Here is a 24,964-nt window from a genome sequence, read left to right on the forward strand (position 1 = left end):
TGCGTTTACGTTACAGTTTTATATCGGGGCTGGGCTTTTTTTTCTGCATTGAATAATTTATGGGTACATCGTCATCGCCCCCCCCCCTCATCGAAACCTATTTGGGGAGGGAAACATTTACGGTCCTCGGGCTCGAGGTGACATCTGCTGAAATCAAGGCCAGGTTTTTGTACATTCGACGTGACATTTGAGGTGCTACGTTTAATAATAAATGACATTCAAACTGGCAAACGCATACTATTCAATTAAAGAACGTGGGACATTGTGTGATCGTCATGCGGTGAGTGAGCTGTCATTGTTTTGCGATATGGAACAATGTCAATCCGCGGCTTCGTTATTAATTGGCTTACACCGCGAGAAGCCTGCTTGGTGATTGGTTGATTTAAGTCGGCAGCCTGGGTATTTAAGCGTGGGCGGAGGGCCGCTCGGTGCCATTCGTCGGGAGGAATATCGCAGTGGTTATTTCAGCCGCCACTCGGGGGCGATGTCGAGATTTCTAGGAGTGCAATCGGCGGCGGGTGACAGCGCTTGAGTCGAGTCAACTCGGAGGCGATGTCGAGACATTTCTAGGAGTGCTGTCAGCGGCGGGTGACATCGCTTAAGTCGTCAACTCGGGGGCGATGTTGAGACATTTCTAGGAGTGCTAACGGCGGCGGGTGACATCGCTTGAGTCAACTCGGAGGCGATGTTGAGACATTTCTAAGAGTGCTAACGGCGGCGGGTGACATCGCTTGAGTCGGAGTCAACCGCCCAGTGCTGAGTGGGGGTGGGCTGTAATTGACCTTGACCCACATTGAATCAGGTCGTCAAGTATAATTGCTAAGCAACCATGATATATACCTAGGAAGAATATATTTTTTTATTCGGGTTCTTAAAAGTGGATTGACAAGGGTTGTGGACAAGATATGGATAGGTTAACCTACATTTATTTGGAGAAATCTGTATTGAGATATCCACTGCTGGATTATGGGTTCCCTAAATCAGCCGGTACAGTCTAATGCTACAATCCAACTTGTTATTGCAAGATCATATCCTGCCTTATGTTCGGTATATTTTACTTTGATCTCGGTGTAGCTTTCACATCAGACCTATTAGCCTTCTGTCATGTACAGCACTTGTATATCAACTCTCGTGAAGATAATTGGGGAATAAAGTAATGGGCAACCAATTGTTTGAAAAGGCGATAAGAGAATTTGGTAAGGAGTTTTATGTAGCTGACACCTGGACCAGTACCACACAACTTGAATGAAATGCTACGTTTGCACGGCCAATGGAAAACAAACACGTTCTCTGTAGCCAAGTATGTAAACAATTGAGCGTGTTAAAATGTAAGCGCTTGCACACGAGAAACAAACTTAACATTAACCAATGTTCGTAAAATAAAAGTGTGAAGTGGATGTTTCAACAATTTTAACACGAGATAACTGAGACAGGGTCGGCAGGTGGCGATACAGCACCGTGCATTTCTGATGTGATGGGTAACAGAATCGGGGGGGGGGGGGGGGGCACGAACAGAAAAAACATTCTCCCGCGGAGGGAGCTGGTAGGAACGTCGGGTTGCTCGGTCAATGGCCAGGGTCACACGGCGGCACCACGTGGTGTGTTCAGCACAATATGGCCGACTGTGAGGGCGGGCACAAGCCGGCGTGAGTAGGTTAAATGTTGAGTTTTATAAGGGCACCACGGGGTGACCAGCCCCACCCAGCCCCACCCCACCCAGCCCCTCCCCACCCTCCCTACCCAGCCCCTCCCCACCCTCCCCACCCAGCCCCTCCCCACCCTCCCTCCCCACAGCCCCACCCAGCCCCGCCCTACCAGCCCCTCCCTCTCCACCCAGCCCCACCCCTCCCATTTTTGGATGCACGACGGACCGACGGACACAATAATAATTCCCTGTGGGCTGGTGTAACCAGGAGGTTTCTACCAGTATAAGTAATCCAGTATATATATTTTTAAACACGCTTTAATTAAATGTACCGTACTAGTAATGGAAGAACCAGGAAGTGGCCCCGAAGCTTGCCATAACGTAAGGGACCGTGGACAATTTAGACCCAAGCCGAAACATAACATATAAAAAAGAACGTTTAAAAAAATGTGTTTTTTTATGATAGAATATAGTATTGTCATCAGTATGACATAAGTATACCAAGTTTGCAGTCGATACACACATTGGGAAGTGGGTTACAATTGAGTTACAAGATTTGTTAAATGAAAGCGTGTAAAAAGCCCACAGAGCTAGATAGCTTCTTTTTTTCTTCAGAAATTCTCCAGCAGAGTGGTGCGACTGTGGTCATCCAGAGCAGCCCGTATACCAACGTATCGGAATATTTATTTATACTGGAGGAATCCCATGAGTGAAGATTTTTCACAGATGTCCGGTAGGAGTTGGGTAAGAATGCGACAACACAAAAACACGAAAGGAGCAAGAAATAGTACACCATCACCCAAACATACAAATATAATTTAACCATCCTACCAGCATACATGTCAACGCTTTATCAGTGCCCTACCTCCCTACAGACCAATTCAGACATTATTGGTCACCCCGTAACCCCTTATAAATCTCAACGTTCATCCTACAAAGTCCCATCAAGTCAGAAACACAATCACCACTCGTACACTCACTCATACCTGTCAACCCCTACCAGGGCCCTACCTTATTAGGGGCCGTCCGTAAATGACGTCACGCGATTTTGGACGATTTTTGACGACCCCCCCCCCTCGTCGCACGACGTCACAAAAAGTCAGACCCCCCTCAAATATGACGTCACAAAGCTCTGCCCCCCCCCCCCTAAAAAATGTAAAACATGCTTCAAATCGCTTTAAATGATTGTCATTGTAGTGCGTATTTAATGTGGCGCTGCACTCTGATGTTGTAGGATAAAACATCAAAAGGTATATTTAATGAAGTAGAACGTATTCTTGGTTCTTTCGGTAAAGTCACATATTTTTATTATTTAATTGTTTCCCTTTTACGTGACTTTACCGAAAGAACCAAGAATATGAATCCCTGCAGTCACGAAAGCTTTAAATCAAAATTTAGAAGTAGAACGTGTTTATATTTATTTAAAGTTGCGCATTTTGATGTGACGTCACATTTCTCACCCCCCCCCCCTCTCGTCACACATCGTCACAAATGTCTGACCCCCCCCCCCCTAGGTCCGTGACGTCATTTATGGACGGCCCCTTACTGACCAATTCAGACCTTATTGGTCACCCCTTATAAATCTCAACGTTCATCCTACAAATTCCCATCACAAGGGAGAAACACAAACAAATATACTTTTTTTTTGCCCGTATTTAAACGGATGTACGCCGTATAGACCTGAAAATTCAATTTCCCTGTTCAAGAATAAGGATAAACCGTATGGGTTGACAGGTATGTACTAGGCAAAGCCCACTGAGGAATTCACTTATTGTTCAGAAGCGACCTGGCCACGAATGATAGCTCAACAAAGTGGCTTGTCGTTTGGACATTACATTTTATAGCAGCAAAATAATAAAAAAAACAGTCTACGGATCTGACAGAATGTGGGGGACGTTGCTCCGCATTTCATAACTGTCAATCCCATACGTTTGCCTGTATTCTTGTACAGGGAAATTGAGTTTAAAAAAAATAAGAATTGCGTCGATTTTGTCGCGTTTCTCCTTCGTGATGGGGACTTTGTAGGATGAACGTTGACATATATAATGCGCTACGGGGTGGCCAACAAGGTCTGAATTGTTCTGTAATAAGGTAGGGCACTGATAAAGGGTTGACGGGATATGTCAATTTTGACATCAGCCGGACGACCGAAGACTTAAAAGGGGAGCATTGAACAACCATATCGTGAGCGCGTGCTCGTGTTGACAACGTCACGTGATCCCCCTCGCCCCCCCACGTGACTCACGCACGCGCACCCCGGAGAGCCTCCGCCGACGCCACCCGGCTGCGTCAACCTGGGGGACGCTGCGACGTTTGAGAACTTTCAACGACGACGACAACAACAAAGATTCCCCAGCTTCGGTTCTCTTTATCCGTGCGATGGGAGTGACGCGCCCATTGCCGAGCTCGCTGTGGACATAACGGTGGAAAGAAAAGCAAAGGAGGAAGGGCCGGGGACCCACCCTGCGGGCCTAGTCTTTCCGCGCCGTGCTCGGTGCGCCATGGAGCGGCCGCGCGCCTATCCGAGGCTCCGCGTCCCCGCGGCGCTCGCGAGGCTCACGGCCCGCGTCTCGCTGTCCCGCGCGGCGCCGCTCGCGGCAGCGGCGAGACAGTTCCCCGTGTCGTTCGGCACCCTGACGCTACTCGCCACGCTCACTTTGCTGCTCAACAGGTTCGGGGGTTCCTCCGCTTACCCTCTGCCAAACCACACCCGCGACGGGATCTTGCTTTTTGAGCCTTAGATTAGAGCAAATGGGTCTTGCGGAGTCTTAGGGATAGCTGCCGCCTGACTCCCCACGTGCCACAGATATGTGGATTGACTCCTAGGAGTGTGGCTCTGTGAGCCACAGTGATATCAGTTGTATGACGCAAGTATTATGGGTTTGCATCGGTGTTTTTTTTTTTAATCTGCGAGTCTTCGAGATCGAGTGGATACGGATATCCTGCTGGAGATGTCTGCGTCTGACTGTACACGCCTTGGAGATGTCATGTGCGTCTTCAGAGTCCGGCTTTGTGAGCACAAGGGGTACACAGTGGACACGAATGAAGACCCTTGGAGATGCCTTAGTGTGTTTGTTTTAGAAACTTAGCATTGCCAGGTCAATCCTAACCGTCATAGGGATGATTAGTCGCATGTTCATGTGAGCATTAGAGATGCCAATTCAATGTTTCGAGGCTTTTCCGTGCTAAGATTGTATCACGAGAGGCTCGGGTCGTCTAGCCTGTCTCGAGGAGCCCGAGATATCTCAATTAAATCCTGAAAGTATTTGAAATGTTTTCGTGTGCCTCTTGAGACCTTAAGGGATATCGTTTAAATCCAGAGTCCATTTAAGTACCTTTGTTTGGGTCTTTGAGTAACGCGATGTTGGTTGAATCCTAATGGTCTGAAGAATGCCTTAGACGTGTCTCTGTGAGCATTACAGATAACTTTATTACAATTGTCGGGCTCTGTAAGCCCCATATACCGTATATCAATGTACTAACAGTATGTATGTTGAACTTCTTTCGCATTATACGAAGTCAACCGTGCTAATCGGAGTATAAGGGGTGCTTTAGACTTATTATATTATTCTTAAAGATGTCAATTATTCCTTGAGAGTGTCAAGGTTCCTTGCCTCAGGCTCTGAATCTTATCGGTGTTAACTATTTTCCACACGTCTTACCGGTGCCTTGGTGTAGCTATACAACCCTTAGCGATATTATCGGTTTGATTTGAAGAGTATCATAGATTCCCGAGTCTTGTTATAAGATGTGAATCTCACGTGTGTCTTTAGGTTGGCTGTATACATCCAACAGTTGTCATTAACATCGTTTTCTTTGGTTCTTTCGGTAAAGTCACGTAGAATGAGAATAAAACAATACATTGATAAAATAAAATAACACAATAAAATTATCACGACGTTTCGGCCACAACACAAGTGGCCTTCATCAGGTTTCATCCCTTCACCTGCTGAAGGCCGCTTGTGTTGTGGCCGAAACGTCGTGAGGATTTTATCGTGTTATTTTATTTTATCAATGTATTTTATTCACATTCTACGTGACTTTACCGAAAGAACCAAAGAAGATGAATCCTTGTAGTCACGAAAGCTTTAAATCGAAAATTAACATCGTTACCATACACATCCTTTGTATAGTTCAAAATATTCCTTAATATGGTCTTGCGAACCTTATAAAAAAAGTCCACGCATAACATTATTAGTCGTACTATTATCCGAACGGTGCCCTTAGCCTTATTATGAGAGAGTTCGATTTTTAAGTTGAATTTTTTGTTTGCCGTCGTGTTGCTCTAAGCGTACAACACGTCACATTAATTCTGATAATCTCAATATTGCCTTGGCGTGGCTCCGCCTTGAGCATTCCAATTTAATCCTAGGATCCTCAAGAGTGCATGGTTATTTGACCTTTGCACATGGCCATATTTCATCTTCAGAACCATATCGGTGCCCTGGTTTAGCTCTTTAAGCCCTTGGAATGACCATTTAATCATTAGTGTGGTTTGCATGGTAATATGAGCCACAAGTCATATAACTGAATCTTAAGTGTGTGTGGTATTTTGGATCTGTCATCCATAGGAATTACCATTACATCATATGAATCTGCAGTGTCAGTAAGAACCTCAATGAATGTCCATTGGCCACACAAGAATCATAAGCATGGCTTCATTTGGCTCTGAACGTTATGTGCATGGCCATTGAATCTCAAGGGTTTTTGGTTGTCAGTGTGCATCTTGAGGAATGACCACCGGGTCGTGGGAATCTGGGTGATTGAGTTGTACACGACAGTTGAAGAGTATAACTCCTTAGGGTACTTCCGCTTAGCTCTCTGACTGCTAAATGTTTCTCAAAGTGTTTTCAATAGATTACAGTATATCCAAAACTCAGCTGCCCGGGTTTTAAACAGATCTGAATCGTGTGACCATGTTACTCCTGTTATTTCTCCCCTGTACTGGCTCCCTGTAAAGTACAGAATCGACTTTAAGAATCTTCTTCTCACGTTTAAGGTCATGAATGGGTTTGCTCCTAAATATCTCGCCGATCTGCTGAAGTTTTATATTCCACTGCGAAAACCTAGATCCGCTGAGTCTAGTCAGTTCAACACCAAACCACTTGGCTCACCGCTCATCCGAAGCACCTGCTGCATGAGTGATGTTACTGTGCTTCAGGTACTTGCACATCTTCATGGTGTTTTGGTCCTTCCTGGCGGGGCTGGCAACATTTTACTATGCGCTCAGCCCGGAGACTCTGGTCCCAAACCTGCTGTTTCTCATAAGCAAGAAGCAGAAGGTGAGTCCATTGCAATGATTTACCATTGGCAGGGTGATTTGTTTTACATTTATGCTCACCAGCATTTACGCACTCGTTCATGTACAACTTCCCTAGCCACAAGCGCTGCACTAAAAATGTAGTTATTGACTTCAAAGAGAGAACCGGATATGTTTATAGGCAGTGCTACACGAAAGGGGGGTGGTTGACACTGTCCGTTAAGTGTTTTTGTACATACCCTGCAAGCAGGTGTGTTCAGAACATATTGATTAGGAGTGCACCCATTGTTGTGTAAGGTGGTCACGATTAATAATAATGTTGTAAACTGGAAGCAAATCACTTCAGCCACCCACTTGTGGAGCACTGCTGTGTTTGGTCAAAGGATGTGTGAATGTAGCAAGCGATCAGCATGCACAGAGTTAAGGCCGTTTTATTTCAAATTGAGCACTCGTGTTTTTTTTCCACACGTTTTGGTGGGTTTGACACGAAAAACTCAAGAGATCGGTTAACTGCCTTGGCACCCAACTACAGAACGCAGTCCGGAAATTATAGTTTGGCGTGCATTGTGTTTAAATTAAGCATTGCTCTTGGGGCAACACATCACTGTGGCTGCACATCACTGTGACTGTGGCTGTGGGACTGATTATGTTTGTTTTTCTTTTCGTCTTGTGGATTGTCATGTGCCCTTTTAAAAACAGGATCCGGATGGATTGTCTAGACCGATTGGGTGTGCTGTTTGCGGCGATGTGAAATGCAACAGGCATAGGTGAGCTGAGCATCAGAATTTAATTATTATCTTTTAAAGAATGTATTTGAATCAGACGTTTATTGAACATTTTTTTGCATGTCACTATTCAGGCCTACACTTTCGCTGGAAAGCATGCAGCCCTGGCTCGACTTGAAGGTTCCTCAAAAGGTGGATGCATCCTTAGCAGAGGTCAGTAACTCTCCAGAGTCTGGTACATACTGCAGTCAAGCTTGGCTCTAAACACCATGGCGTGGGGGGGGGTCATAGAAGTTGGATAATACTACGCACATCCATTGAGATTCATCCCTCACATTTCAACCTCCCGACATTCATGAACACTCTAATGTCCTGCATTAACCGTGGACCAAATTACCTGGATGGTGCTTGGCTTCGAAAATAAGTGCTCTTGAACCCTTGATCATGCTTGGATGGGAGACCAGCAGATACACAATCATGGGTCTGTCAGACTACCTAGGGGGCAGCAGAGGGCACTGCAGTAAAATCCATTGTTGTATTCTACTTTTATGCTCCCCACCAATTGACACGGACCAGCATGGTGAAGTAATGGTAAAAATAACCGGTATGACCTGTACGGGGTGGAGAAGCCTTAATCCAGCAAAATGATTGACAAAGGGCTGTACATTCACACGTGCACCATCCTGGGATCATGTCTACCTATAAAGTGTTATGTTACATACATTTATCGTGTCTATGAATTGGAAAGTCAGATGTTGAAAAGACTGGCATCGAGCTCACCACTGCCTTTAAACTCGCAACCTGTACATTACCTATTGCATACATTCACATAAATATTTGTTACCAATGTATTTATTATATTGACGTTTATTTACAGTTGTTGGAGCTTGTGCTGAAGAATTTCATCTATCCTTGGTACAGGTATGAAATGTGAATGCAATTATAGCAATTTCATTCACCATCATCGCATATAACGGTATATCATTATTGCAGAAAACTAAATATATCGGTGATATTTCATGGATGTTTATAAGGCTATTTAATAATTCATTTATTTCTGACATATCCATTCGATTGATTTAACGTGACGTGTGGCTGTCATGAAGGCGGAGCCTCGGTTTGCATCGCTTAACGTGGGATTGCGCACGCGTGCTTCGCAGCGATTTCACGGACGACGAGGCTCTGGTGGACGAGCTGCGCCTCACTATGCGCTTCGCCGCCGCCGTGCTGCTCCGTCGAACCAAGAAGGTGCCCAGCGTGTGCCGTTCATTCAGATGACGCGTACACTTCGCACACGGCGTCACGGTACAAATTCGCCAAATGAAAATTACTTGCAAGGCGCTTCATTTGGAGAAAAAAAAAATCCTTCGCAACGTCGCCCCTTTAATGGCGACAGCCAGCGTACACCTGCTGCACAGAGATAGTTGCCACTGGGGGGCGCCCCTTCGAACGCGTCGAGATGTAGATGCGTCGCTCGTCGCGCTTAAAGCGCTCCGAGACGTCCCAGCATAAAGGGCTCTTTATCAGAAACAAATCATTCACTGTAACAAACAAAAAATGTTTCTGGGTAGTAAGTGTTATTTCCTAATTGCTTATGCCTCAAAAGTACAGAAAATGGCGAATAGTCCCCACAAACTTAGCTTGTGTGACCAGGACACAAAAGCCAAGTTAATAATCCAATCCATTAATAACACTGTGTTAAATGAAGCTCAAATATAAAATGTTCTGCAGCACAAATTATGTCTCGGCTGATCATAGTTTAATTATACATTTGAGTTACAAAACCAGTTAAAAAAACAGATATAGAGTGACTATAGCACTGATATGTAAACAGACAAGGCTTTATTTCAAACGCAATTACAATTGAAGTTGTAATTAATCAACATTTTAACATCAAATTGTGATTTACTCTCAACCTCTTAGAGGCTCCTGTCCTTGAACACAGACCTGGCCTCCTGGGTCGTGGCCTTGAAAGCAATACCACTTACTGTTTTGCTTTAGTTCCAACAACTAGAGGCTTTCTGCATTTTCTGCTTCTCAGGTCGATGTTCCCTCCCTCATCACGGACAAGTTGCTCAAGGTGGCCATGAAGCACATTGAGATCGTGGTGCGAGCCAAGCAGAAAGGTACCGGTTCTCCGTCACCTCGTGCAGCACAGGGACAGCTGCTACTGGATGTGATGGATGCCCTTTGAATGATTGAGATGAGATGTGATGCATGGCACTTTGGAGTTGCTAACACATTTAAGTACGGTATAATTGCAAAGATCGTTATTATCTCCTCATTAAACCTACTATGAGGATGAATGCCTGTCACCCTCGGAGGATATCTGATGGCTTAAACACATGCATGACATTGTCAGCCTTCCCAAATAGTAATATTGGTTCCAATGCTCCACTTAAAAAAGGATGTCATATTCTGTGCACGCTAACGTAATTTGAATCGTGAAAGTGGTTAAATAGGCAGTTTATCAATTTCATTCACGATGATTTAATCTGGGCTGTGGGCTCATGGCATAGATGAGATTGTATCATTAACCAAGCAGAAAGCAACATGTATGGTTGTCTGCCCATTCTGTTGATGTATTGTTATTCCAGTCGTACCACTTGATTTTGAGGTGCATGTGAAGCCCTTACCCATGCCGTGCAGGTCAGGGGTTTTTATTTTTTCCATTCTTGACCAAGTTGGTCATTGCCGGTTGGTGATGGCGGGAAGCATAGGAGTACAGCAATGATTTTTGCTGTACTGCCTTCTACTGTCCACAGCGTAGCTCAGCAGCCCAAAACAACCTGTGCATGGTGATCGCTCATTGAAGCGCAATCCAGGCTCAAATCTGCTTAGCTTCCAAGATATATTTAGGTGTATTCCTTTTATATTGATGCATTCATGTTATATTGATCTATTTCTCTTGGATTGATTCATGCCTGTTACATTGTTTTGCAGTTGCTGTCATGATGTAATTATTACCAATCTGTTATGTGTGTCTGTGTAGATAACACATAGAGAGGCCTTCTTTTCTGCCCTCGTTGTGCTATGCAGAAGGGCCATTGCACAAAATGTCACCTATTATATATATTTTCTTGTTAAGGTCACAGTGTTTTTTGACAAGTGCGTTGCATTTTGTCGTTTTCTGTGCTCCACTGCCAGCGCAGTTTCCCCAAAACAATTTGCGTGCGCGTGTGCGACCGAGCGTGGTACGTTGGCGACGTTTGCTCTGATGCCCTCGTGTCTCCCATTTTAACTGCCAGTGCGCAACACGGACGCCCTGCAGCAGGCAGCTCTGGAGGAGTATGGGCCCGACCTGCACCTGGCCCTCCGCAGCCGGCGCTCCGAGCTGCGCTATCTGCGCACGCTGACCGAGATGCTGCTTCCGCAGCTGATCCCGCACAGCACGGCCGACACCAAGCACGTGCCTGCGTTGCACACGCCGCGCACTCCTCGCTCGCGTCCTCTCCACTCTGCGTGCTTATCTGCGATACGCACGAGTTGCTCCTCGCTCGCGTCCTCTCCACTCTGCGTGCTTATCTGCGATACGCACGAGTTTAACCGTGCACTTGTGTGTATATATATGTTAAACGGGATTTGTACATTGATGTGTATACTGTAGTCATCATCACTTACGATCAACCCTCTGCTGGATTGTATTTTAGGCTAGTTTTAAGTGGCAGACTGGAATGTATGCGTATTAAACTTATTTCGCACCGTACGTAGCCAACCGTGCAAATCGAAGGTGCGGAAATGTATGCAACGCCTCCCATATTTGACTCCAGTTAACAGATAAAAACGCACGCAGCAAAACACTAGACCAGCAGACGTCAACCCAGTACATTGCCTACGTACTTTCACATCCCGTTGTCAGTCCACTGCTGGAAAGAGTTGTTCGTGCTGCCGGAGTGACAGAGGGGGTTGCCTTCTCCGTTTCGCCACAGGTCTCTGATGTTGCTTGTGAGAGAGGTGGTGTCGGGCTCCGTGCTGCTACCCTTGCTGGACCAGCTGGCCTCGCCCGTGAGTTCCCAAAAGTCGCTGTTGCCCACGAGCCCACGGCACCACCTTCGGTTCGCAAATTTAAGCCGCTCCCTTGTCCCCTCTACCTCGGCGCTTCTCAACCTCTTCCATTCCACGGCGAGCTTTGGCGGCACGCCGAACAAAAAAAATAATCACCGTGGGCCCCGGGTGGATGGGTGGGAATGCGGGAGTGCGGCGACCGATGGCTGCCTGCTGCCGTACTGTGCCGCGATCAATGGAGAGGCGGTTGCGGAGGGGGTAGTAGGAGCTGGATCGACCACTGATCTGCACGGAGGAGAGCGTTCGTCTGTCCTAGGTTGTAAACAGTGAGCTCCTTATAATTCTGAAAATACCATGGCATACCTGGGAGACACTGGTTGCGAATCTCTGCTCTGCTGCAGCAGCCAAACTAGCGGTCAACTTTATCATGGGCATCAGCCAGACTGCCCACCATCAGCGTTTTTTTTCTCCCATTCTGTCAGCGTCACATCACGAGAGGAAGTGTTCATTCGGTAAAGTCACGTAGAAAGAAAATAAATAATAGAATACGACGTTTCTATTGCAACACAAGCAACCGTCATCAGCTGTGAATGAATGCAAGCTCGGAGAGAGACACATACAGAGAGACAAAACACTGACACGGGGAAAGACATACACAGATAAACAAACACACAGAGAGAGAGAGACACACAGAGAGAGACACACACAAGCAGAGAGAGAAGTGTTCATTCAGATCTCTCGCAGGGCAGTACGACCCTTTATGTAAGAGAAGGTTCCACCGAAGAGGATATCACGGAGTTACGTCTGAGTGACCTCTGTTCAACAGAGGAGGAAGCGGCAATCTCTCATCTCCTCTGCCACTGGGAATAATGCACGTCACGTGAACGTTGAACCCGTTTTTAATTATCACAGCTTGAATTAGCCAAATTAAGTACAGAACCATCTTTTATGTCGTGGGTTTTTTCTGTACAGTCATGGGGGACCATGCTGAGTCCATCAGCTCACGACACTTGAGATAACCCGTTTAATAGCAGGCATCTGCCTGGATTTGAGCCCAGGATCTTAGCGTTGTGTGCAAAAGCTGACTCGTGTGTGTGTGTGTGTGCTCCGTGGTTCAGTTTAAATGGGAATTTTGGCCTCGCTCTCACCAACATTATTTGGTGACCTTTCACCTGCCCTAGTCCCAGTGCAGTATACGAGGCCTCATGGTTTCTCCCTTCCTTGTTGCAAAACACTCAGAAGGTTAGCTGGAGGTGAACCCACCAGACACGAAGTCGCCACGCATAGTTGTAAACAGCAGATGCTGTAAACAATCAGGGGGTTACATGGCGGTTGAGATGCTGAAACGTTGGGAGTCGACACATATAGCTGAAAACGGCAGATGCCTAACGGTGACTCCCTGCCACGCTGAACAAACATGGAGGTGAATTCAACATAGTGATAATCTAATAGACAACCATCAGTTTAATGCGTAGGCTTTCACCACCAATATCCATAATAGAGGTTTGTGGTGTTGGATCGCGTAAATATAAATGTGGCGTTAAACCCACCACCACCCGATAGCCCGTTCGTAAGGTTTGTCACGTAAACAAAACATGCCAATTAGGTACTAGTTCAGCACACGAGCGTTTTGGAGAGTAAACCCACAACATTTACCATTCGAGTACGACGTTTCGCCGATAATTACAAACCCGCCTTATCAGGCGACAGCCAGACAGAATTGTCTGATAGACAACCATCACAAAACTTATGTATGGAAAAGGCACACGTATCATACCACACTGGGATAGATGTGGTTGGTATATGAATGGTAATGTGTGTGTACATGCTGATGGCTATGCATGAGTAATTGTTTTCTTTTTGTCACTTTTTTCCAGGACTTTGTGAACTTCTTGATTTTGCTATTTTTGGACGAAACCCCGGTGAGTCTCAGCCGTGGCAATCAGATTAAAATAATATGAAGCGTGGTGCGTTTGTATAGCATCTGCATGAGCGTAGCAATTAACCTGCATGTATTTATGCATCGTTGGGTACACTGTGACAATTGCAAATTATATACCAGTGTCTTCTTGTGTTCACATTGATACACCGTAATGCATGAGCGTCGAGGATATTGTGCTGTGGTTAATGAGGCATATAACAGTTAACTTGCCCGTCCCCATCAGCTATTCCATGAATTACATGTCACGATTAGTGTGGGATAATACATAGCAATCATCGCCACCTACTGACAGCTTAATGCCCCAGGTCACCCTTGCAAATGAGACTTAACTTGGTCTTTTAACCGCTCACCTGGTTCAATTAATTGACCTTGAACACCCCTTGTGTTTGTCGCTGTGGGCAGATGATGGACTCGATGGAGCCATCCTCACCTCTTGTGCCGTTTTTGGAGAAATTTGTGCAGCCAAGGACAAAGTCCTTCACCGTGAGTTGTCCACGCGTCCCCCGCGACGTCACTCGGCACCAGGACGAGACCTTCGGGCCAACTCGTTTAACACCCGTACACCAACACGCAGTCTCCATGCGCTCCGCACCTCCGATTAGCACGGTTGGCTACATACAGTGCGAAATAAGTTAGACGTACTGTGTAAGATAATACAAATTATAAATGAGAATTCATGCTGTGACCAAATAACCTAGAATGGGCCCGATTGCTTCAGATCTCGGAAGTTAAGCAGGATTGAGCATGGATAATCCATTAGATTGGCTTCCACCATTCATAAAAGGTGTGTTGCGAGGTTGCGGGAATACATGGAGGGTGGTGCAGCCAAATCCGTTGTTGTGCTGTACTTCTATGCCCCCGTGTCTGTCACCGTCACCAACACTCGCTGAACAGCAACATAGGGAGGGTCCTTATCCGGAAGTGGATTGACCAAACGTTTCTGCTCGCCAAAATCCATAGTACTTAGCAAATCTTAAATTATGTACAATGATTTAAAACCCAAATACATCTATATATGCTATGAACACAAACCACTTTTGAGTCTACAAAACATGAAAATATAATCGTAACCCGGGAATACGCTCGGCTTAATTAAAGTTTAAACAGTTGAAATCGGGTAGTGCAAGACGCACGAGCATAACCCAAACCGCCATGTGTGGCGATCGTAGGTGCTCAAGCTGGAGCTGAAGGAAATTCGCAAGACCCAGGAGTTGCTCTTCCTCTTCATGAAGTTCCTGAAGAGCCAGGCGGTCGTGCATGTGCTGCAGTTCTGTCTCTCCGTGGGTGAGCAATGCCCCGAACACCAGGGGCAATGAGAGGGGCAGGGCCTCTGAGGCGGGGGGTGCTGGGAGAGGCGGTCATGGTAGCTCAGCCGTCCGGCTAAATCTTTTCACGCATTTATGCTCATCGGACGCGCAGGGGAAGGACAATGAACGATACATAAGCAGCAATTCGAAACAAATTAGTTTTCAATCGAAATGAAATGATGGTTATGCTTAACGAAACAGAAGCTGCCATGACTGCGGTATGTTAATGCCAATGCATTTTGTCATTTATTTATTAGGGAACGTTTCGGTGAATCTCAAGCTCTTTCATGAGGTTCCTGCTTTGGGATATTTGATTCATTCTAAATTTGTGAAATTCCCATAGCCACTGGGTTGCGAGGTGGTAATGAGATGGCAGTCCAGCAAGTGGGTTCAGGAACCCATCTTTGTGGAGCTTTGGTATGTCCTTGTGTTTCTTTGTAGATTTCCTGTAGATACTCCAGTTTTCTACAACAGGCAAAATACTACATTGTCTCCAAATATATAAAAGGCAAAGTTGTGAATATGTGTGTGTTCAAAATGTTTAGCGGACTTCCCGACATGCAACAAACTGGAAATTTGCCATGTGGATACTTTCCAGACTGTACACCATGCAAAAATTACAAAAATACACTTGGTTTTTTTAGGGGGGGGATCTCAATAATGCATATATTTTTTGCACGGTAAGTGAGCTGTGACGTCAAATCTGTCACGTGACCCTCGCACGTGGAAGCGTAACGCATTGTAGTGTAGCGGTTAGCGCGCCACGCTACGAACCCGGCGACCCGAGTTCGATTCCCGCTCACGGCCACCACCGGTGACGATTATTTTCACCGGTCCTGGGCCTCTCCTAGGTCGACTCAGCCTCAAACGAGTAACTGCTGTGGTGTGTGAACATCGCCACTAGGGAGACAAAGGCGGCCGCGCGTGGTGGATCCAAGTTCCGGGCGAAGCCGGGTAGTACAGCTAGTTGTGTATATTTTAAAGGTGCATGAGGACAAAGTGACAGTTCGGAAACAATATGGGGTGAATGATTGTTCTTGGTGTGAGCACACGGGCGTCCTTTACACGAGGACACTCCTCCTCTGTGACCGCACGGCCGTCCCCGCTAACGCAGCATCGCCTCGTTTTCCGCAGAGGACTTCAACGACAAGCTAATCCGGCCGGACCTGAGCGACACCGAGATGCAGGAGTTGCACGCCGAGGTCTGCTGTCTGTACCGCACTTATTGCTGTGACGGCAGCGTCGACAAGATCAAGTTTGACCCTGCCGTGGTGGCGGGACTCGCTACAGGTGGGTCGTCCCACATGAAGCCGTATATTTGAACCTGAGATTTTGTCTGTGTGGTAGTGTCGCGGTTAGCGCGCTGCGCTACGAAACAGGCGACCCGAGTTCGATTCCCGCTCACAGCCAACACCAGTGACGATTATCTGAACTGGTCCTGGGCATCCCCTAGATCGACTCGGCCTCAAAATGAGTCCATGGTGCCGTGTGTAAACCGCCACTGGGGAGACAAAGGCGGCCAGGCGTGGTGCTGGCCACCCACCCCGTCGTGTGCCATGCCGGCCTTTCATAAGTGCTCGCTCACAGCTCTTTCCCCAACAGTCTGGTAAAGGTGATACGGGGTGGGGGGGGGGGTACCTTTGTCTTTTTATGAGAAATAAGGATGGATTTTACCCTTTCTGGCAATAAAACAGTTGTGTTAAGATGTTCAATTGCCAAATAGAAACCTTTTCCAAGGAATCAAGTCTGCATGAACTACACGCACTTGTGAACATGCAAACAAACATGCTCTGATAATATATTGCATTGTCTTTGAAATGGATTGGCCTACACCAGAGACGGCCTTCTTTTATGGCCTTGTCTCACCAGTGTCAGACCAGAGAACGCCAAAAGACGAACAGTACAAGGAGAAGGCACTATCAGAGCATTTACAGCTCGAGTGAGCAGCTATGTTCTCACAAAACAGTTGTTTACCCCAGAAAGGGTAAAAACCTATTATTTTTCATACATTTGTAAACACAGTGCGTGGACTAGCGGTCACGAGCGGTAATTACAGGTGTGAAGGCAATGTAGAAGGCTCGCGGTCGCAAGTGATAATTACAGGCTAGGTGACAGAGAAGGGAACAATCTGGAATCTCCAGGAAGGTTCGGGAACTCGCCAGAGAGTCCGAGAAGCAAGGGTGTGACCAGGGGCGGAGCGATGGCCACGCCGGGGATAAAAAGGGGCGAAGGAGCGAGGTTCGGGGCTGCTGTGGAAGTCGGGGTCGTCGGGGTCCGGGAGCGCTGTCGTCACGTCGTCGTCGCTGTCTTCGGTCGTCGCTCTCTTCGCGTCGTCGCTGTCTTGAAGTCATCGCTGTAAAGCGGCCGACCAAAATAAAGAAACCCCTTTGTCTTTGTTCCTGCAGTGGTGCACGGACCATACGCCGACGTGGTGAGGCTGCAGAACACGCCGCACCTGTTCCAGGCCTACGAGCACGTGCTGGCGCTCTTGGAGAACGTGTTCACCCCCATGTTCTGGCAGAGCGACGAGGTTTGTGCAGAGAAGTCGCGCGAATGAAGCCAGCGCTGACACTGCCTCGAGTTTTATATCACGTCCCTGACTTGAGTCCGAGAGCCTTCATCAAGTTTCTGTTAAGGCTCATATCAGGACGGTTGCTGCTCCATACATTCGTAAGTTAGCTTAGCTTTGCTCTCAGTTTGTCAAAATTGTACTCTCTACTGCCTTGAAATGGAGAGTAAAATATCAATATTAATTGCATTTAAGCAAAATGTTACCAATTGCATTGGTAGAGATTGGAAATAGGTTTAGTGCTGTCAGAAAGCATTGCTTGTATGTGTTTCAGTCATATGGCAGTGAGTGTTGAAATGCAGATACCTGTTTGAGCCTATGATTGTGATTTTATTCAGTAAGCGCTCTTGACAATGTTTTGTTTTTGATACACGCAATAAGAGTGCTTTACACGCAATAAGCAACTTACATCTGATGTCTAAATATTTTAAAGGGTAGCCTCAGTGGTAGCCGTTTCCTTGGGCACGAGGCTACTTGGCATTTGGGTCTGTGACTGAACATGAGAATACCAGCAGAGGGCAATGATTGCTACGTGTAATCCTCATTCGCCTTGGTTTACATAGAATGGTGATGAATTTGTACATATTTGTGTGATTGTTCTTCTCCGATGTGATGACTGCTGTGCTGTGCGCAGTATTTCAGGTACATGATCGGAGATGAGAACTTGAACTCCACCCAGGGAAAGATGATGAAGTGAGTTCGTACGCTCGTGCCCACGTTAACCTGGGGACTTTTGAGACTTTTTTTTATGTTTTTATATTTCGATAGGAACTCCGAGTCAGAGCACAAACCGTGATGTCGGGGTGGGGCGGTACAGGAACCCCGCGAGCACAAGTCCCAAACTCTGTGCTCCGGAGGGAGGTAATTGGGCTCGCTGCCGCACGACCGAGTGGGAACCGTGAGCGGGGTGTGTACTTTTATGTGGGGAGGGGAATATGAGTGGAAGAATAACTTAAGGGAGTAGAGGGAGCAGGGGGGAGAAGGGGGGGTGATGGGGGGGGAACTGGCGATTTTAAACGAAGCCCTAACCCAAAAAACAGCGATTATTTTATAGACACATAGCTAAGCCTTGTTTTCCCCAGCCTACCCAACATAAGTTTATTAATGATGAAAAAAGGCTTCAAAATCAGCCAGGTGAACTCTGGTGATATAGTTTGCTTCATTGCTCTTGTGATGCCACGATCGGGACATTTCAGTTGTTGTTTGGTTCTCGATAATGAGTCGTCAAAACTGTGTCAGCCTGAGGACCCACAGCCCGAGGTGGTGCGTATCCAAATAAATGTTGAGAAATGTACATTTTAGCGGGTGCATCTTTAAAGAGTGCCATTCCAGTGCAACCCTCTTCCTCTGCTCGGTGCTTCTCAGGGTTGGCAGTGAGCTCGGGTTGAACGTATAATGCAGCAGCTTTTTGTGTAGTTGGTTTGAGGAGGCTTGTAGCTGGCACGTTAGCGGCCTGAAACTGTCACTCCTTCAGCTTAGTGGCTACTGCACTGGAGTACATGATTATAAAATCAATATAAGGTACAAAAATAATAGGACATGACAAACAAGGACAGGAAGTCATATATCTTTCACTGAAAAAAAAGTTAATTTACCAGGTAAAGCCTGCTAAGCTATTATCTAGATTTGAAGCTTTCGTGACTGCAAGGATCCATACTCTTTGCTTCTATTCGGTAAAGTCACGTAGGTAAAAAATTTAAACAACATAAATCACGACGTTTCGGCCACAACACAAGCGGCCTTCATCAGGTGGACAGGTTGGTCCCTTCACCTGATGAAGGCTGCTTGTGTTGTGGCCGAAACGTCGTGATTTTTGTTGTTTTAATTTTTTACCTACGTGACTTTACCGAATAGAACCAAAGAGTAAGCTATTATCTCTTTATCACAGGCGACCTGTCCGCACGTGATAACTGATGGAAGCGAGCACGGGGAGGACATGCAAACTACAAATATACAGTAGTCAGGATCAGGATCGAATCCTAAAGCCTGCATACCAGGCGAGGGAGATCACGTCTCACCGCCACGGCACACCCATTAGACTCGCCCTGCCTACATACTGAGTGAAACGTCGCACTCCAGTTGTTGTGGGTTTACTCTTCAACACACCGGTGTGCTGAACTAGTAACGAATTGGCACGTTTTGTTTACGTGACAAACCTTATTAATTGGCTGTGTGGGTTGTTGTGGGTTTAACGAAAAAACCTCTAATGGATACTGAGAAAGTTGGGGGGGGGGTTGCGGTGCGGGGGTGCAGCTCGACTTCGCCACTGTTGTGGGGAGATCTGAATCATTAATAATTATTGACCTGCATGAGCCAAGGGGCCTGGATCGCGTTTCACTTCAGTAATGTGTTTCCTTCCGTTTCGTGATTTGGAAAGAGTTTGAGATCGGTTTAGCCACTAAAGCCCTCGTGTTATGTAAGTTGATTTAAATTGAAACCACCATGGTCATTAATGTAGAGGTATTATGTTCTTAATTGAAACCGATTTTTTTTAAGTACAGAAATTTGTGACGAGCTAGTTGACCTGCACCACGTCATGAAAGCATCATTTAAATAAGCAAGACTAAACAAAAAAAACACAATCGATTAAAATAGAAAAATAATGTACGAAATCGCTATTCATTTTAAACATCGCCACGTATTTTAAACGGCTCAGAGTCTTGGGAAAAGTGTAAAGGTCGCGAAGCACTGTTGGCTACATATGATTGGCACGGTTGGCTACGTACGGCGCGAAAGAAGCTCACAGTATACATACGAGGCGTAACCCTTCACCTGCGCAACGCTGTTTATTTCAGAGCAAGCTTGTCCATAGAGGATGGCAGGTGAGTGGCGTGGCAGACTGTGCATTGTCTCCATCGTTCGGTGCCCGAGCGCGGGACGCAAGCCGCTTGCTCGCGCGCGTTCATCTGACCGCATGCACGTGCAACCAATCGTAACCGCGGTTTCATTGCTACGTTCGCGTTAAACCTGCTGCCATTAACCCCTTTGTTGGGCCTCTCTCGCCTGTTGTTTCGTTGTCGAAATATTTCGTGTGAGAGGCAGGGGAAGGAGATGAAATCGCTGCAGGGGAGGATAGTGTAGGTGTGATAAGGGATCGTGCGTACATCTACTTTAATCGAAGATGCAGCCAAATAATGAGTAGCTCTTGTAGCAGCTACACAGGTAGGGGAAAGATGAGTGCTATTAGAGAGGGAGGGAGGGGACTGGGACAGATGTGTCAAGAGATCATGCATACATCCACCTTTACAGTAGATGCAACTCACAAAATAAATAGCTCTTCTAGCTGCACAGTTAAACCTTGTCCCAGCTGTGTCCGACGTTACATTAAAACTGTTCTTGAGAAAAAATACTTTTAAGTCACTCACGCTTGCACTCTAACGATTTCACTGTGGCGTAACTGCTATACTTTTATGTAAAATGACACTCCAGAGATGTCACTGGAGCACGTCTGAATGTTAAGTTAAAGTTATTTTTATGTTTAATGAAACCTCAAACCTTTGTCGGACAGCGCAGGACACAGCCAAAGTAGGTCGCTCCAAGATGAGCTGTTTGCTTTTTGGTTGCATTTTCCTTTATGTACAATACCTGTTCATTTCAAACTCTTTCATGTATTCAGTCATCTCATGTCTTTCTCAACAGATCCCACACTTGCCCATCTCTGACTTTCACTGTGCGTCTGTCTGTGTCTCTGTCTTCATTATACTTTTTTTTTTATAAAAACGCCCTCCCACATGAACGGACACTTCAACGCGACCCACGCAATCGCGTTGCGGCCTAGCTTTGAGCGGGAGCCTAGAGCCTCTCCTGAAAGCCCAGGCCTGTCTCCTTCGGGCTCCACAAGCTCCTCCCCGGCCCCTCCATCCCCCTGCTCCTCCACTTGCTCATCTTCCACCTCCTCCCCTTTCCCACACGTAGCATCCATCCTCACTCTCCCATCCACCATCCTGCCCTCACTGCCCACGGCTCGCAAGTAAGTGGTCGCGTCGTAGTCATGATGAGAGATTGGCGAAGAGCAGTGCCTGTGTGTGGGTTATGCACACTCGCTGTGACCATTGCTGCTTCACCGCCGGTGGCCATGGGGTAGTGTGAGCGCTCCCCCCAACATTCACTCTCTTTCGCCATATCTCGTCATTGCTGCGCCCTTCATGATTCATTGTTATTCGCTCCTTCCGTTTGCATGCACGTCCCTAAGGGAAGCGAATTTTCTCCATGGAGCCTGATAAAACCATGGCTGCTTAGGAAGTTAAGCAAGGATAATATGCGTGAATCGGTGTATCTTTATTGTGAGTCGGCTCATTAAGATACGTAGGTGTCATTGTCAAGTTGGTTCATGTAAACCTAGCCTGTCAGCAAATTGAGCATTGTTGAAACACGCCGATGCAGTTTCATTAAAAGGAGTCTTTCTGCATGAATGAATGGCATTACATTTAGCCAAAATATCTGCATACGATGGGTGACTGACTTAGCTTAAAATCCTCCTCGTGCCCGTTCGATAGTGATCTCATGCAGCGTGGTCCAAAGGAGTGTGGTTAAGAGATGGGAAACTCGGACTGCGAGATGACCCCAGAACTTATGTAGTCCAGAGCACACCGTGCTTGTGCATGTTTTAACATCTGCTCCCTGCATGTCTCATAATAAGGGATGTGACGATTTTACCCCCTCCATGACCAAATTAAAGTGTCACCATTTTTGGCAACGAATCTGAAACGCGAGAATTTACTGAGTTTTTATTTTGCGGTGTGTGTGTAATTTCCCATGGCTGCAAGGTTCTCATGAGCCAATGGGAACGTATACACAATTGTAATAAACAAAATACTGCACGCATTATTCAAGTTGCTAATCATGGACGAGAGAATTGATTTGAATAACTTCAATCATTACATCCCTAACTCGTGGAAATCCCGCTATGTCCTTGTTGCTGCACGTACCACCGAGTTTAATTTAAGACTTAAAACACTTTCTGTTGTGTTTACCGCATAACCCTGCTTGATGTGTACTTATGTTACTAATTCCAGTGTAAATGCATGATGTGAGTTTGAGACCATTCAACGGCCAATTAAATGGCCACTTGAACTTCAGAATGAGGAAGACAAATATTTTTGTAAAGGTTCTGTGAACATTTACCAAGATTCAGCCAAATTAGAGACTACAATATAATTTTAGCTTTTTACAAACACAGTATATTATCTGCAGTATATGAAGACAGTATTGCGTGATATTTTACTGTTCAGAATTTTTTTCTTCAAATATTCCTGGCAAAAATTGTAAATGGCCCACATTTAAACATCAATATTGACACCTTGGCAAGCGGCTGCGTTGCTTGTATAAATACTGGTATGTGTGAACATGGGGTGGAGCAAGGTACAGCGGTCGCGCATTAGTTCACTCGCTGCGCTCTGACTTTCAATTCCTAGCCACAGCTAACATCAGTGGCGTGTGGTATTTTGACCTTTCTCAGGAGCTTCCCTCTGCTTCAACAATCCACACCGACCAGCATAGCGAGAGCATTATCAAACAATCCCCGTGACCGACATGGTTTGGGGAGGAGTCATCCAGCAGCAGATTGTCAAAAGGACTCCGAAATTTTAACTGTTTTTGTCAGCATCAAATGTGGGCCCCCCTCTAGCATCAGAGGTCTCGAATGTAATGCTGACACACGAGCCCTCGAACATCAGAGGTCATATGTTTACCCATGATAGCCTCAATAAGTCTCAAGACATTTCCCTTAGTGTGGGAGTAAATCCGAGTGGGCAGATGAAACCCACAAGATACAAGGGGATAGCACTCCCAACTTACTGAACATCTGTCAAAAAGAGCTTTATAGCTCATCGGATTCCTCCAGTATTAATGCATATTCTGTTTCAACTTTACACAGCTCTACTTACTGCACTGCCACCTACAGGTGCCTCATTTCCCTTTAGCTGGGTGTCCACTTTCCCCACTTCCCCCCCAAGTGGGTTAAAATGGTTGGCATTGGCCTTGGTACAGGAAATTAAATGGGCCCCCCCCACCGCCTATCATCGGACTTGGCAGCTACGCCACTCCCCACTCCCTCCAAAAGTTCTGGCTTAGACGCGTGCACCACCATGTCCGGCCCGGTGCTCACGGGCCGCCGCGGGGTTATACTTACTCGGCACGACTCTCAAACGTGACTGAAGGAATGAGTGAATCGGCGAGTGTCGGGGGCCGATCGAATGTGTTCTGCCGCCAATGATAGGCAGCTGAACCGGCGTGGCGGTGAGACCTTTGGAATCGGCCGCATCAGCAGCAAGTTCAAGCATGTGTTCAAGAGCAATACGCTGGAGGGGGGCCTGCCCGTCATGGAGGACCCAGACGAGCTGGGCCTGGTACGTGCACCTCTCCTCCCCTTTTCGCCCCACTCCCATCGTCGTAGTGTCGCATTGCCAGAAATGGAACCGAGGTTTTTCGGGATTGCAGTGCGCTGGTCGATTCATCATCGCTCGCCGTTGTTTATGCGCAATTGGTGGATCAATCACACATTCGTGTGTAGTGACAAAGCAGTGACTGCGATTTCCAGCTACAGCTTACAAGTGGTACAGAACTGGTCCTGAGGCCTCACCGAAATTGAATCGGCCTTAAATAAGTACCTTCTGCTGTGTGTGTGTTTGAATGACAGCAATGGAGAGACAAGAGGTGGTCGCCATGGATCTGGCCACTCCACTCACTAGTGGAGTGTGCCTTGGCGGTCTTAAAATAAACTTTTTATTTTACCATGTAAGGCCCACTGATCTATATAGCTCTTATTTTCAGAATTAGACCTGGCCACAAATGATAACACAACGAAGTGGCTTATCATGGGGAAATTTGTTGCAGCCAAATACTCTTAAACGCACGTTGATTCTAAATGTGGAGGGAAAAACCGGAAGGGACCCGAAGAAAAAATCGCCGCAACCACACGCAAACTCCAAATATACAGCAGCAGCAGGTGTCAGGGTGGGGATTGAACCCACGACCTCCTGTACACCAGGCCAGGTAGTTAACTTCTCGCCACCGTGGCGCCCAGTAATCATAATAGGTTGTTTCTCTCGCGACGCTTGTGCGTTTGTTCGTCCGCTGCCCTTCAGCAGGTGGAGGAGGCGAACATGGTGGAGGAGGACGACTTCCTGGAGGACGCGGAGGCGGCCGCGGCGATGCTGGCACAGCAACAGCCGCCGGCACCGCGCGATCTCTCGTCGTGGCGCGTGTGCGCCGTCTCGCTGGACGTGGGCTATGACGACGCCCGCAAGGAGAAGACCTTCCTCTTCCTCATCGAGGTTCAGCGCCTGGACGGAAAGCCCGGTGAGTGGGCTGGGGCCCGGGAGTGTGCATGCACGTACGTTGTTGTGCGTGTGTTGAACTTCTTTTGCACCGTACGTAGCCAAGCGTCCATGATGCAGGGTTTTTGGGTCATGTAAATGTGCCGAGTCGAAAAATGTTTGCATCAGGCGCCTATTTTTTTTTATTTTCAAAGGTAGATTATGCTTATATTTAATGTATGATGTTTTCTTCAT

At 46.7% G+C, this 24,964-nt stretch overlaps 1 protein-coding gene across 3 annotated transcripts in view; it reads left to right on the top strand.

Moving 5' to 3' along the window:
• Positions 1-3,836: 3,836 nt before the first annotated feature.
• The window catches only part of SNX14 (sorting nexin 14), a 40,544-nt gene continuing 19,416 nt past the window's right edge, over positions 3,837-24,964 (top strand). Inside the window, exons 1-18 of one of the 3 annotated variants that reach the window (XM_032973631.2) lie at positions 3,837-4,316; positions 6,807-6,927; positions 7,605-7,672; positions 7,765-7,843; positions 8,508-8,551; positions 8,791-8,878; positions 9,672-9,756; positions 10,879-11,035; positions 11,560-11,635; positions 13,513-13,557; positions 13,980-14,060; positions 14,747-14,861; positions 16,019-16,174; positions 17,290-17,414; positions 18,088-18,146; positions 20,249-20,275; positions 23,671-23,800; positions 24,542-24,752. In XM_032973631.2, the coding sequence (XP_032829522.2) occupies positions 4,147-4,316; positions 6,807-6,927; positions 7,605-7,672; positions 7,765-7,843; positions 8,508-8,551; positions 8,791-8,878; positions 9,672-9,756; positions 10,879-11,035; positions 11,560-11,635; positions 13,513-13,557; positions 13,980-14,060; positions 14,747-14,861; positions 16,019-16,174; positions 17,290-17,414; positions 18,088-18,146; positions 20,249-20,275; positions 23,671-23,800; positions 24,542-24,752 (1,837 nt within the window). In that variant the 5' untranslated portion in view covers positions 3,837-4,146. Of the gene's footprint in view, positions 4,317-6,806; positions 6,928-7,604; positions 7,673-7,764; positions 7,844-8,507; positions 8,552-8,790; positions 8,879-9,671; positions 9,757-10,878; positions 11,036-11,559; positions 11,636-13,512; positions 13,558-13,979; positions 14,061-14,746; positions 14,862-16,018; positions 16,175-17,289; positions 17,415-18,087; positions 18,147-20,248; positions 20,276-23,670; positions 23,801-24,538; positions 24,753-24,964 lie in introns of all 3 variants that reach the window. The other 2 variants (XM_032973629.2, XM_032973632.2) reach the window with 2 other exon arrangements.

Source organism: Petromyzon marinus, chromosome 51 (genome assembly GCF_048934315.1).
Source record: "Petromyzon marinus isolate PM22_M1 ecotype Great Lakes invasive population chromosome 51, UKy_Petmar_22M1.pri1.0, whole genome shotgun sequence".
NCBI lineage: Eukaryota > Metazoa > Chordata > Hyperoartia > Petromyzontiformes > Petromyzontidae > Petromyzon > Petromyzon marinus.